At 37.9% G+C, this 13766-nt stretch overlaps 1 protein-coding gene across 3 annotated transcripts in view; it reads right to left on the bottom strand.

Annotated features, from left to right (window-relative positions):
* Nucleotides 1–559: 559 nt before the first annotated feature.
* Nucleotides 560–13766, bottom strand: part of YTHDC2 (YTH N6-methyladenosine RNA binding protein C2) — a 55808-nt gene continuing 42601 nt past the window's right edge. Inside the window, exons 25-30 of one of the 3 annotated variants that reach the window (XM_048849899.2) lie at nt 12779–13071; nt 11076–11253; nt 6844–7047; nt 5043–5225; nt 2219–2326; nt 560–2027 (exon numbers count right to left, since the gene is read on the bottom strand). In XM_048849899.2, the coding sequence (XP_048705856.1) occupies nt 2246–2326; nt 5043–5225; nt 6844–7047; nt 11076–11253; nt 12779–13071 (939 nt within the window). In that variant the 3' untranslated portion in view covers nt 560–2027; nt 2219–2245. Of the gene's footprint in view, nt 2327–5042; nt 5226–6843; nt 7048–11075; nt 11254–12778; nt 13072–13766 lie in introns of all 3 variants that reach the window. The other 2 variants (XM_048849900.2, XM_075128610.1) reach the window with 2 other exon arrangements.

Genomic DNA, 13766 nt, shown 5'->3' with positions numbered 1-13766 from the left:
AGGAAACAATAAAAGCAAGACCACTGGACCAGTAAATTGTCTTCTCACTAGAGGCAGAATTTCTAGTAAATTATAAGATAAACAGAATTTAGCTTCTAGTGTCCTTTCTCTATCAGCACTGAATTACCCTGGTTTTGTAGGGATTAGCGGAGATGGCATGCTCAAAAAAAAAATTAAAAAAAAATGGAAAACTCATCCTGATGTCCAAAGCTGGCTCTAAACTCCATTTGCATCATTGGCCCATAAACTGAGATGAAAGATGTAGACAACAGCAGGAAGTGTGGTCATTATGGAAATTACTACCCATTCCTGATTCAAAATATTTTACGCTGTGCTTTAAATCATCTTGGTTCAGAAAAAACTCAACTTCTTCCATACCTAACTAAGAAGAATTCAATACATTTACTAAATTCGTTTTACATTCTGTATAATATACTTCATTTTTAAAATGTGTTTTTCCACTCACTGTAGTATTTACATTGAATTTGGTCAAATAGTATTTTTACTAAGATTATCTACTCTATATACAAGGGCTAATGATTTGAAGACATCACAAAGCTAAAACTGAAACAACTTTATTCCAGAAATTCCTTATTTCTAATTTCAAAACACTAAACAGTTAAATGTATAATATGAAACTATGGTCATTGTTAGTAAAATTTAACAAGTGAAAACGTAATTACAACAATGTACAGTAGAATCTAATTGCAGGTGATCTCAAACCAAGTGTGTCAAATCTATACACGAAAAACTTAAGAATAAAAATCCATGCACAATATCTTAGTTGATGTACTGTACCAATGTTCCCACAGATAAAACAGAAGGATTTTCTTATTTCACTCTCTTTTCCCTGATGTTAAGGCCACTCATGATTTTTTTTCTCTTGTTAGTGTTTTAAAGTATAGAACTCCAGTCCTTTCCAAAGTTTTTAAGATTACATATCTTCCCTAAACAATAATGAGTGTTAAAAGGGAAAGTATGTTATCTATTCTACTTAAAGTTCAGTGAAAGTTATCACTGAACTGCTAGCCTTCTATCTTCCCCATCAAAGCAGTGCAGGAACTTCATGTATAGCCTAAAAAGTCAAGTAACACAGTATGGGTCCCTATGTACATATACAACAATACAAAAGCATATGTGCAGGTCGGCGAAGAGAGCAATTGGAAAATTAGGTCTTCAACAAAAGATGCTACTTGCTAGAACCCAAGGTTTTTGCCTTTGGCTTCAGCCTTTGAAAAAGCTTATTGACTTGCTGTACAGATGAGAAATAAGAAACAATGAGAGAAGTATCCATTTTACGAAGAGGGAATTATGAGTACACACATTAAAAAGATAGTGGGGACTGGAAACTCGCTCTGGAACAACCTTCAGGCAAGGGAGAGCCTTCCTTCTCTTTCCATTCATGCTGCAAATTTAAATGCAATTTTTATTTAGCTAGGAGGTGCACCGTCTGCCCCCATCAGCTGTCGGCATATATCCTGCTCTACTCCAATAATAAAAGTAGCCTTGAGCATCTAAGTTGAGAAATCTTCAACAACTACATCTGGAAAATATTGTTCTCAAGAACTAAACGATAAAATGTGAAATTCTAAGACTAATTAACATTACACTGGTTGCTCCCAAACCTTCTGCTGCATTGGGCTGCTCTGAAAGGAAAGGGTCTATTTAACTGCCTACTGTACTATTTAAAGCCCACCAGCAACTTCAGCCTGCTCCATTGTTGTAAACTTAATATTTAAAGTTTCAAAATTGTTTAGATATAAATTGCAGACTGAATGTCACACAAATAAAACATACATCATTTTTCATTCAGTCAAAACCACACTAGCAAAATGATGTTATCACACTTATTACTGTGAGCTTACTGAAACCCTGCTCCATTTTATTTTTATTATGCCAAGTTTAGAGAAATGGTATCAATTCCAACAGCTCATTTCACTACATGGCTTTTCCCCCTTCTATTTGTGTAGGTGCTGAGCAGTGCTGGTTCTAGTGGTTATAAAACAGATGTGTCTCAGCAGCCAGAACTGTAAAATTCAAGGAGAAAAAGGTTAAAAAAAATAAAACAAATCTATACTTTCTCCAGCAAAATTCATCAGCAGCTATTTTCTCTGATAGTTACCATTAAAACTGGTGAAAACACATAGTATAAAGACCAGGAAAAGTTTACTGATGATCTACCACAAGAAAAATATGACTTTACATGTCAATATAATACCTCAAGCGTGTTACTGTAAATTGTCAATCAATCAGTTGTGTTTTTCTCTCCTAAAGAAATACGATCCCAAAGCTGTAGCAACTGTTCTCCAACCTGTGGTTCCAATTCCTGCAGACCAGAAGAAAGAAAACTTAATGACACATTTAATGCTAAGAGGCATGTTACAGGATGGCCACAACACAAAGAAGACAGTTACAGCAATGGAGGTAAAGACAAAATAAACAGTGTTTGGTTTTTGTTTTGTTTGAAAGAGCGAATCCCATTTGCTATTGATACATACTAAGTAAAATCAGATACAGGTGTTCAACAAATTATTTTACAGAAATCATCACTTTAGATACTCAAAAACTATGGTGATAAGTGTGGTATAAGAACCTTTATAGTACAATAGAAAAGTTGAGCATACAACCTAGCCTGGCTCAGCCAAAAAAGCAAAGGTAAAATGGTAAAGTGTCCATTGGCTGTATTCTCAGAATTTTGAGATAAAATGATTCAAACTGTTTATACGTTTCCTCCATGACTTTTCCTAGAACAGTGGTCAGGGCTCTTTCCTGGTAGACCTGCTACAGAACTCTAACACTCTCACACAACATTAGTTTATACAAAAGAACACCCTAAGCACAACTAAAAAAAAAGAACACAGATGTAAAGAGTTAGAGTCCTTATGCTCCACTCCGTTCAAGAACAGTTCAGCTGAGTGGAGAGTGGGGCATACGGATTTGGTTACAGTTCACTAATTTGTGCTACTAGACTCCAGTGCAAGTCAGGGTTGCACAGAAGCAACCCTCATTTAGGACATTGGCATAAGGATTTGTAGAGGACTGGGCCCAGTAGAGCTCCATTCTGCCACATTCCTTCCCCTCCCCATCCCATCCCACTGACATAATTCACCCTCAGAACTAAGGGTAGCTGCGCACAGGAGGTAGCAAAGTTGCCTCCACAAGTCTTCGGTCAGTGGCGAGTTTCCCTGCACAGGGGGAATTCTCCACAAACTATCTCAAGTCCATATCTCGCTTACGGACACAAAAACATCTTTGGGCTGAGACAAAAGTTCAGGCTCTCTCAATCCTGTTTACTGCCTGTATTGCTATGTGGACCCTAGAAGCATCCCATATGCGTTGTAAAAACCTGAGCATAAAGTGGTTTGACTTCACATCAAATGTGACAGACTTGCGAAGACCTGGCTTTCCTTCAATTGCTCATTATATTCAAAAGCAGCATTGCATGCCCTTTGGCCACATTGTCGGGATGGACAAAAACACCCCAGCACACTATGCTCTCAAATCCTCCATCAACTCGTGAAGGGGTGCATGCCTTGATACTGCACATGGGGCCATCCCAGAGATTCATGGATTCGCAGGATTGAGCCAGATCTGGAAACTTCATTACATGATGCCTGGGGAGACGCCATCAACTGCAGTCACTCTGGCTGGTAAAATGGTCCCCAGCAGACTATGTGTGTTTGATACCTCTAGCCGCATGTGGCCTCAGTCTGGAGAACTGGGCCCAGAGAGAATCAAACCCCACCCACCAACTCTCTTTCAAAATAGTGATACAGTCTCCTAAAACTATACAAAAAACTCAAGGTCTCAGCTTTGAATCTTTTTGGGTGAGAGGGACTTTTGCTATCATTGCTGACAAATCTGAGTATGGCTGGAAATGCATCTCAAGTTGTGGTCCTCTTAAACACTGTGAAAAGCAAGTTAGTTTCCAATTAAATGAGGTTCTCTTGGACATGCGAAAGCCTACTGTGTTGTTTTCAAATTAAACAAAAAGTTGGCTGGATTTGATGAGCCTATTTACTCTGTATAAAAAACAACAACCCCAATTTAGAACAAGATTCAACCAAGCAGCACAGAAAGGCAAGGCAAAACAGTGCAGGAGAAGGAGTAATTCCAGAGGATTTCTGACTATCATCTTAGCAATAGAGTGTTGATGAACACCACAAAACTATTATCTCTTTAGGACAGATGAGTTTCTAGAGCATAAGGACCTACATTTTTCTTTTTCTTTTAAGTAAATTGCCATGTAGATACTACAACTGGCACAAACTTACAGGCTTTCGGAGGGCAGCATTATATGACAATTTTAATGTACAATATATCTGGATAAAGTCACAGCTAATCAATTTCTAAAAAAATCTGAGGTGCTAAAAATTCTCTCCAAGTCCATTCCCACAGTTCATGAAGTAATCAAACTACCTGCCAATTCCTTTTTGACATTATCATTGTTTAAAATATTATAGTCAAGCATGTAACAAAGTGTTCAAAAGACCTGTATTCTATGATTTTCTTCCCTTTCATAAATATTCAGTAAAAAGTACATTTATATTCCATTTCATGCAAGAAGATACACTGACTTGATTGGTTTAGAGACATTTCTTTTAACAAAAAAACCGGAGGCTTTACAGCATGTATCATTCACTGTGAGATGGTGTTCTCTATAGTTTTTAAATACATGGGTTAAACACATTGGGAATGATAAATGAGTATTGCTTCTGCAATACCATGTCTTCTGCTCTATACTGAAGATTTCAACCTTCTTTTGAAGAGACGCTCCTCCTTCTTACCTAGCAAAGCCTTTAGTAAGTTAGTGGTAACACAACCCAGCATGCCAATAACCTGAATTGAAGTTTACCAGATAGGAAAGATAAGAGTGAGCAGAGGCTTAAAAATCATAAAAGAAAAAAACCCATGCATTAAGATTATTATATAAAATGGAGAGTAATGAAACCACAAAAATCACCCCAGCAATATCCTTTTAAATACACTGTATATTCAACAATGAGCAGTGTAAACATATTTCAAATGAAAATAAATGCTACCTGGCCATCCCTGCTTATTTGTACTTTCTTATTATCATTCCAAGGGTTGAGTAAGTGGTGTGCAAACTGAAAGGGAAGACTTTCTTTCCGGATCCACTCCACCTTAAACACTCCTCCCAAGCCTGTAGAGCCCCAGTCCTGACTTTTCTCACGTCCTATTTCTGAAGACATTCTAGCAAAACCCTGTGGGAAAATTTAAAATAAAACATATATTTAATTGAAAGACAAAGCTAATCAGATTGTATATAATCAAATAATACCCTTCCATCTTGGAATAAAATAATCATTTGTATTACATTGACATTCTTGGATTAAAGGTACAAAGTACTTCACTCAAACATCAATCCTTCACCTCACCCCCAAGAGGCACACAAGTATATTTTACTCCTTTTCCAGATGAGAAACAGAGGTATAGAAAAGTTAAGTAGAGGAATGAAATTTTTCCATATGCAATTCATGTCCCTTGGTGCATATGAATGGGATTTTTGGATCGGAATCGCCAATTTGTATACTGGGGTATTAGAATTTTCATATTTAATGAAGCTGAACAACAACTCAATGTACTTGAACACCTCATCCAGCACTATTTTTCTTTCCTTGTTCAAAGACAGAAATAATCAACAAGATATATAAATGTATGAGAAGTATTTAATGATCTTCAAAAGTATTAAAAAAATCTAGTTACAAAACTCTGTTCCATGTACTGGAATGCAATTAGACCAAAACATGCAAAACAGAGCAAATTTAAAATTAGAAGGAATACTTGTTCAGCAGAGACTAGTTTTTGTAATCTATCTTGAAAATTTCAATGGTGACAAGTGAAACTAATTGCAACTTCACTTCAGTTTTTTCACCTAAATGCCTGATGTAATATATTAAACAGGGAGTCTAACACTGATGTGGAATTTTTTCCCCCCAAGGTCTTGATAATTTAAACAAGAAAAATACTGACTAAAATTTTATTATCTTGTATACTGAAATGCAGTCAAAAGTATAGTAAAGCAATAAAGTACATGGCAATAATATTTTAATTTTCCAGTTGATTTATGTTTATATCTAGAACATCTGATCACTGAACTAAAAATCAGTTGTCTAGGTGCAAGTGATCACGACCTAATTACATTTGTAATTTACAAACAAAACACAGTCCCGACCAAGAAGCTCAATCTATATAGTTTATCCAAGAGAAGATTAAAATGTTACTTCATCATGGTCTACAAGTACCTGCATGAGGCAATTTCTGACCACAAGAGGCTCTAATCTGGCAAAGACATAACAAGATCCAATAGTTACAAGGTGAAGCCAGACAAATTCAGACTAGAAATAAGGCACAAGCTTTTAAGATCCATGTTAATTAATAACTGGAACAACTAGAGATGTGGTGGATTTTTCATCACTTGAAGTCTTTAAAACAGCCCCATGACTGTTAGAGAAGGTTGCCATAATAAGATGACAAATGTACATTATTACATATATTTTTAGCAGCCAGAGAAAGAAAAGAATGAGGATACTCTTAATTATTTTCCCGCTTTGTTTTTAATTCCAGAGAACTCATGGAGGACACAAACATTACTCTAAGACTGAACTGCATCCAGAGCGCCTCGGCTTTTCATTGACTTTCCTGCATTAGTTAGGGGAGACCCCAGAGGGATATGAAATGTTCTTTCTCCATCACTACTTATTAAAACAGTTGTAAAGATTTCAAATCATAAGCAAAACTCCCGTTCTGTGCATGGTAATTTGTTGCACTGATATGAGACCACCAGAATGAGCTAATTTTAAATGTTAATTTAAGACTCACCTGAAAATGTCCTGATCCTTGAACTGAAAATACCAAGTAAACCATGCTGCTTTCCCAAAAGGCTCTATTTAGTTTTCGTTCATTACTTGGAGTCGTAGACCAGATGCCTTTTTGTTGAGAAATATCAAGGTTTCTCAAGTTGCTGCTCTTCATAATGAAGTATCGAATTGGCATATTTGGTCTGGGTGAAGGAGACTTGGATCCCTGCAAAAATGAAGCAAATTGCATTTCTAATATTTGAACAAAGCAAAAATCCCCTGCTTAGCCTCTTTTCACTAAGTTCTAGCAGAATTATAGTCTTGCAGAAAGACGAATTTCTTACTACACCAGTGAAAACAGGATAGGTTTGTTTCCCATCATGTAAAAATCAAGGAGGCCACCAAGCATAAGTAACACCTGTAACTCCTTCATCCACAGACTCTGTTCCAGTTGACAGCCTCCAAAGCAGAAATTTCAAGTGTAGTTAATAACTTTCAATTTTAACAAGCAAGTGACAAGAAATGACAACTGAAACTAGCTATCTGACTAATAGCAATTGAAGGACAGGTGTTGGTACAAGTCTGCAGACAGGCACGGCCATGTAAGAAATTTCCATTTCTGCAGATCAATTGCCACCAACTCAGATTATGAGAAATGAGTAACATTATCCAAAATAACAAGGAGAAGAAGAAAATGGTAATAGCCAAACATCCCATTTGAGATGAACAAATTAATTTTTGGCATATTTTCCAAAGTTATTAATTTAGGGAACAGTATAACTAGGAGAATAGTTCAAAGAAGGATAGCCCTAAGCACTCTGCAGTAATTAGAAATTGACAGCTCTTTTGGTAAAGCAGGCTACAGTCTATGATAGGATTAAGGTAAATTATTAATGTCCTTGTCACACCCAGGAAATGCAAAGTTTTTTCCCCTCCGTATTATAGGGTTAGGAAAAAAAAAATCAAGAGATCAAGAGTCAAAGAATTAAATAAGGAATCAATTAAACCTGCTAGAGACAGAAGAATTGGGGGGGAAGATAGACAGATTGTTATAAAAAAGGAGCAAACAGAGCAGATCCAGACATATCAGCCTCCTGCACTAACCTATTTATTGAAATGCAAGAAGCAGACTGGATCAGTATCTATGGAAATACTGTGAGAAAGGGGAAGAGAGACGGTGACTGAAGGCATACTATACTCCCTATGTATGTGAGTGGAACTGAACTCAACCAGTCGACTGAAATATTTCCTCTTGTGGAGTGCACATAGCTATCACAGTGAAGCTACAAGACATAATGCAAGTGCCACAAAATTGAGAACCAGAGAGTGTGGCCCTGATGCACGTTATTAAAGGAAGTGGTGGGGAACAGACTCTCAAACAAAAGCCACAATAGCAGGAGAAATCCAGGTGCTAAATCTCAGTCTATTAAGAAATTGCACACCAACTTCATTGGCGATCACGCCAATCTGATACTTTTTCTAAAAATATCGGCTAGAAAAGTTATGAAAAAATATTTTCACCTGACAAGCAAAAGGTTTGAGTGGACTTATGAAATAGTGGCTAAATTCTGATTTAGGAACATTTTTGCAATTAAGAAGTTTGCATTTTTCAGATACATTAAACAGATACCGAAGAATACAGTGTAACTGTAGGTGGAAAGCCCTATCTCCTATAACAGTAAGGGAAATGAACATGAGGGAAGACAAAATGGAAAAGACCCAAAGAAAAGGGGAGAATGAGTAAGAGGTATTCAATGTAGCAAAAGGAAATTTCAGTTAAAACATACAGTTGTACAATTGCTGATCAATTTACCATCCAAAAATGTTAATGCTCAGCTGTGAACTAGAATGCAAGATTATTCTTTATGAAATGGCAGCTGAATTCTCCTAATGCATTTTATATGGCTTTCAAATTGTGGCAAGCACTATATTAGTCTAGTTTCAGAGGAACAGCCGTGTTAGTCTGTATTCGCAAAAAGAAAAGGAGTACTTGTGGCACCTTAGAGACTAACCAATTTATTTGAGCATGAGCTTTCGTGAGCTACAGCTCACTTCATCAGATGTATACCGTGGAAACTGCAGCAGACTTTATATACACACAGAGAATATGAAACAATACCTCCTCCCACCCCACTGTCCTGCTGGTAATAGCTTATCTAAAGTGATCAACAGGTGGGCCATTTCCAGCACAAATCCAGGTTTTCTCACCCTCCACCCCCCCCCCCACAAATTCACTCTCCTGCTGGTGCTAGCCCATCCAAAGTGACAACTCTTTACATAATCAAGTCGGGCTATTTCCTGCATAGATCCAGGTTTTCTCACATCCCCCCCACCCCCATACACACACAAACTCACTCTCCTGCTGGTAATAGCTCATCTAAACTGACCACTCTCCAAGTTTAAATCCAAGTTAAACCAGAACATCTGGGAGGGGGAGGGGGGGCGGTAGGAAAAAACAAGAGGAAACAGGCTACCTTGCATAATGACTTAGCCACTCCCAGTCTCTATTTAAGCCTAAATTAATAGTATCCAATTTGCAAATGAATTCCAATTCAGCAGTTTCTCGCTGGAGTCTGGATTTGAAGTTTTTTTGTTTTAAGATAGCGACCTTCATGTCTGTGATTGCGTGACCAGAGAGATTGAAGTGTTCTCCGACTGGTTTATGAATGTTATAATTCTTGACATCTTGACACAAATCAGATGTCAAGAATTATAACATTCATAAACCAGTCGGAGAACACTTCAATCTCTCTGGTCACGCAATCACAGACATGAAGGTCGCTATCTTAAAACAAAAAAACTTCAAATCCAGACTCCAGCGAGAAACTGCTGAATTGGAATTCATTTGCAAATTGGATACTATTAATTTAGGCTTAAATAGAGACTGGGAGTGGCTAAGTCATTATGCAAGGTAGCCTGTTTCCTCTTGTTTTTTCCTACCGCCCCCCCTCCCCCCCCCCCCAGATGTTCTGGTTTAACTTGGATTTAAACTTGGAGAGTGGTCAGTTTAGATGAGCTATTACCAGCAGGAGAGTGAGTTTGTGTGTGTATGGGGGTGGGGGGGATGTGAGAAAACCTGGATCTATGCAGGAAATAGCCCGACTTGATTATGTAAAGAGTTGTCACTTTGGATGGGCTAGCACCAGCAGGAGAGTGAATTTGTGTGGGGGGTGGAGGGTGAGAAAACCTGGATTTGTGCTGGAAATGGCCCACCTGATGATCACTTTAGATAAGCTATTACCAGCAGGACAGTGGGGTGGGAGGAGGTAGTGTTTCATATTCTCTGTGTGTATATAGGTTTCAGAGGAACAGCCGTGTTAGTCTGTATTCGCAAAAAGAAAAGGAGTACTTGTGGCACCTTAGAGACTAACCAATTTATTTGAGCATGAGCTTTCGTGAGCCACAGCCCACTTCATCAGATGTATACCGTGGAAACTGCAGCAGACTGTGTGTATATAAAGTCTGCTGCAGTTTCCACGGTATACATCTGATGAAGTGGGCTGTGGCTCACGAAAGCTCATGCTCAAATAAATTGGTTAGTCTCTAAGGTGCCACAAGTACTCCTTTTATATTAGTCTAGGGATATTATACCCACCATCCCAAATTGAGTGATTAGATACCTCTTTTTAGATCTCTGCCTTTCTATGTATGGTTGGTACCTAAAGGTAATCTCAGATTCAGACAATTTACTACCAAGGCAGATTATAGACGCATGCTAGTATACCTCCATAGTAAGGCTGCACCAAAATTTTCCCATTAAAGGGACCTTTTTACATTGGAAAGATGAAAAGGCCTATTAGGTCATGCTACTAATTAATTTGATAATCTGATTGCTAAATAATTAAGCGCATGACATTTAATGATTTTCATACATTATTCTAAAACCATGAGGATAAAGCAAGGTGAATTTAATTCAGTAGTAATGTATATGTGTAAATAAGAAAGATACATATTCTTGCACACATATGTAGCAACATGCTCTGTATGCTGCATGCCAAAAGCTTTCCAATTCATCACACTATGAAGAATTCCTCTGATAATAAATTTTGTTGTGTTCAAACCATAGTACTAAGGGTATTATTGTAGAGTGTAAGCTCTTAGGGGCATGAACTCCTTTACATTTGTATAGCACTTTATACATTGGGACCAGGAGCCTCGATTAGGGTCCACTGTTCTTTTTACCTCTGAAGAATGTCAGCAAGATTACTTCAGATATTCTACAGTTGAACATTTATGAATAAAATGATACTTTACCTTTCCAGATGATGGAGGAGAAGGACTGGCACATGGGCTGGGATAACTACTACTGTCTGTGGATTTCACAGATGACTGATCTGACCTGTCATCTGAACTTCGTTTAGAATGCAAGATACCTCTTTCTTTGTATTTCTGTGGCGGGTGAAATGCTGGAGATGTAGATTTCATTAGGACTCTGAGGGAGGATAGGTGAAGATATAAAACTGTTCAACATAACAAATGGTTGGTACAAACAGCAATCATAGCAAAAAAAAAATTTAAAGCTTCAAGAGTCTTCAGAATGACTACATGCATTACATTTCTTAAACAGGTTAAACAATTTTCAGTTAACTTTAAATACCAGTTATTTGTTTTTGGAGGATGGGGCTTCTGTTCCTTCTTTCCAGAGACAAATTTGGTGGAGAGGGTGCACTGGCAGCAAGCTGCCCCCTCAGAGGACAGACATATTTGGAAATATATAGTATTCTGTCATACCCACTCATGCTTCTTAGGACAGCAAGATCTTTCAGTTGATCTTCCTTCCTAATGATGCATGAGACAGATCGCTCCCTTCCCTACCCCTCAATCAATCTGGTTCTGAATTTAAGTGTCACGCTGTTTGACAATTAAGAAATAATTTTGGTGTTTTGTTTTTTTTTTGTAAAGTTAGAACATTTTACTTTCGAGGGGACTTGACATTATGGACACACAAAGCATGGTGGGAGACCACTGCAAGAAGCAATTTTTAATGCCATCACAATATATCATATGTACAGCTCTGCTAGGTGCCTAACGAAAACTGTCGTACCACACAGCAGAGTTAGGTGTTTTATTATTGAAGTTTACATTTCTTAGTATTAGACTTGCATTTAGTAGACACTAAACCTCAGACCAACTATTTTTAAAAAGGCCTTTGAAAAGAAAAGTGCTTGTTTCTACACAATAGACCTATGCCTAGCATCATGATCCATAGGCATCATGCAAGGTTTAAACAACTGTATGACAAATTTGAAATTTATCATGGTATAATTAAAAACATCTGTTTCTATCCATATCTTTGTAGAATCCTCTAGAGGAATGGAACCTATAGAACAGCCATAAACCTACCAAAACAACAATAAGAATTTACTTCATATCTAGTTGAGGCATGACTTTGATTTCAATCTGGTCACCTTTGTATTGTAAAAATAGTTATTGGTCTATTTTCTCCACCATGCTCCCTGAAATATATAACCTGAAAGAATTCAAGGTACCTTGGAAATACATAAATAAAATTAAGTAACATTTTCTTCAAAGTATAAAAATGATTACACCAGTAAATTTGATAACTTGCTCCTGTCTCAACAGGGCATGGCTTTTCATAGTGCCATTTATGAGTAGATTGGAGGAAAGAGATAAATGAAAACAAAGTGGGGACTGAAGAATTAAAATGGAATAGCAAAAGTGTGAGGAGGAGAAAAAGGTGAGTAGGCACAGGTGGAATAAGAAAGTGAGACCCGCACAGAATGACCAATTTTCACTTTGTGAGTAGTCGCCTGTGAAAAGTGAAATTTTCTGTTGAATACACACATTTGAACCAGACTTGCTTTTCACAGTTTGTCCCATTGAAAACTGTACTATTTCACTCTACTCAACAATCACTGTCATGATTTTGCCACAAACGGAAATACAGGTAGCACTCCTCCACCTAAAAAAATTACCACTAATTTCTACCAACTTACTTTTCAGCATTAGAAGAGTCATCAGAGAATTCTGTTTCTGCTGAGCTTTTCCTACTGCTATTTGATCTCCAAGAAGATGCTAAGGGTAGTTCTTCAGAAGACATAGGTCTTGGTCTTTGCCCAATTCCTGAAGGTTGCTGTAAGCCTGCAGACTGCTCTTCAGTACTTAAAACAGCTATGATTGCTCTTATAGTCGCTTCATCAACTTGAGACCAAGGTTTAGAAGGAGCTCGCATGCGGCGCAGAAATAAACTATGCCATTTCTGTCTGAGTTGCAGCAGCAGACTGGCAGCCTGTAATGAATTTCACCTCTGTTAAAAAGGACCGATTGCAGATAGAGGACCCCCCCACCCCCTCAATATACAAAGCGGCAATATGTGACATTCTAGAGAGAAAAACGTCCAAAATGTGGCATACATAATTTCTGAGTAAAACTGAAAATCAGTTTTAAAACTACTATCCTTTCACATTGTCTTGTTTTCTGCATACACTTCTCCAACTTTTTTCCGAAATAATTTTAAAACCACTTTTATGTTGCTTCTCCATCTAATCTTTCCCATGACTTTGCTTGTGAAATTCTATTTCCTGACTTTTTATTTTAAAAGTAACATTTTTTTTATATAAAATATAAATACAACAAAACAGAATGTTTCCTGAGTTTTCCTTATTCAGATTTCTCAGCCACCTCTAATTTTTTATTTAGAACCTATTTTTCATTTGTTCACCTGTTTTTCTTTTACCTTATGCCAGAGGTGGGCAAACTACGGCCCGCGGGCCACATCTGGCCCACGGACCCTCCTACCTGATCCCTGAGCTCCCGGCCTAGGAGGCTAGCACCCAGCACCTCCCCTGTTGTTCCCACTCCCCCACAGCCTCAACTCACTGTGCCGCTGGCGCAATGCTCTGGGTGGCAGGGCTGCGAGCTCCTGCTGGGCAGCGCAGCTGCAGAGCCGCAGCCTGACCCGGTGCTCTGTGCTGCGCGGTGGCG

This window comes from Caretta caretta, chromosome 5, assembly GCF_965140235.1.
Source record: "Caretta caretta isolate rCarCar2 chromosome 5, rCarCar1.hap1, whole genome shotgun sequence".
Taxonomy (NCBI): domain Eukaryota; kingdom Metazoa; phylum Chordata; order Testudines; family Cheloniidae; genus Caretta; species Caretta caretta.
Note: the sequence above shows the minus strand (reverse complement) of the source record. Positions and strands in the feature narration are given on the sequence as shown.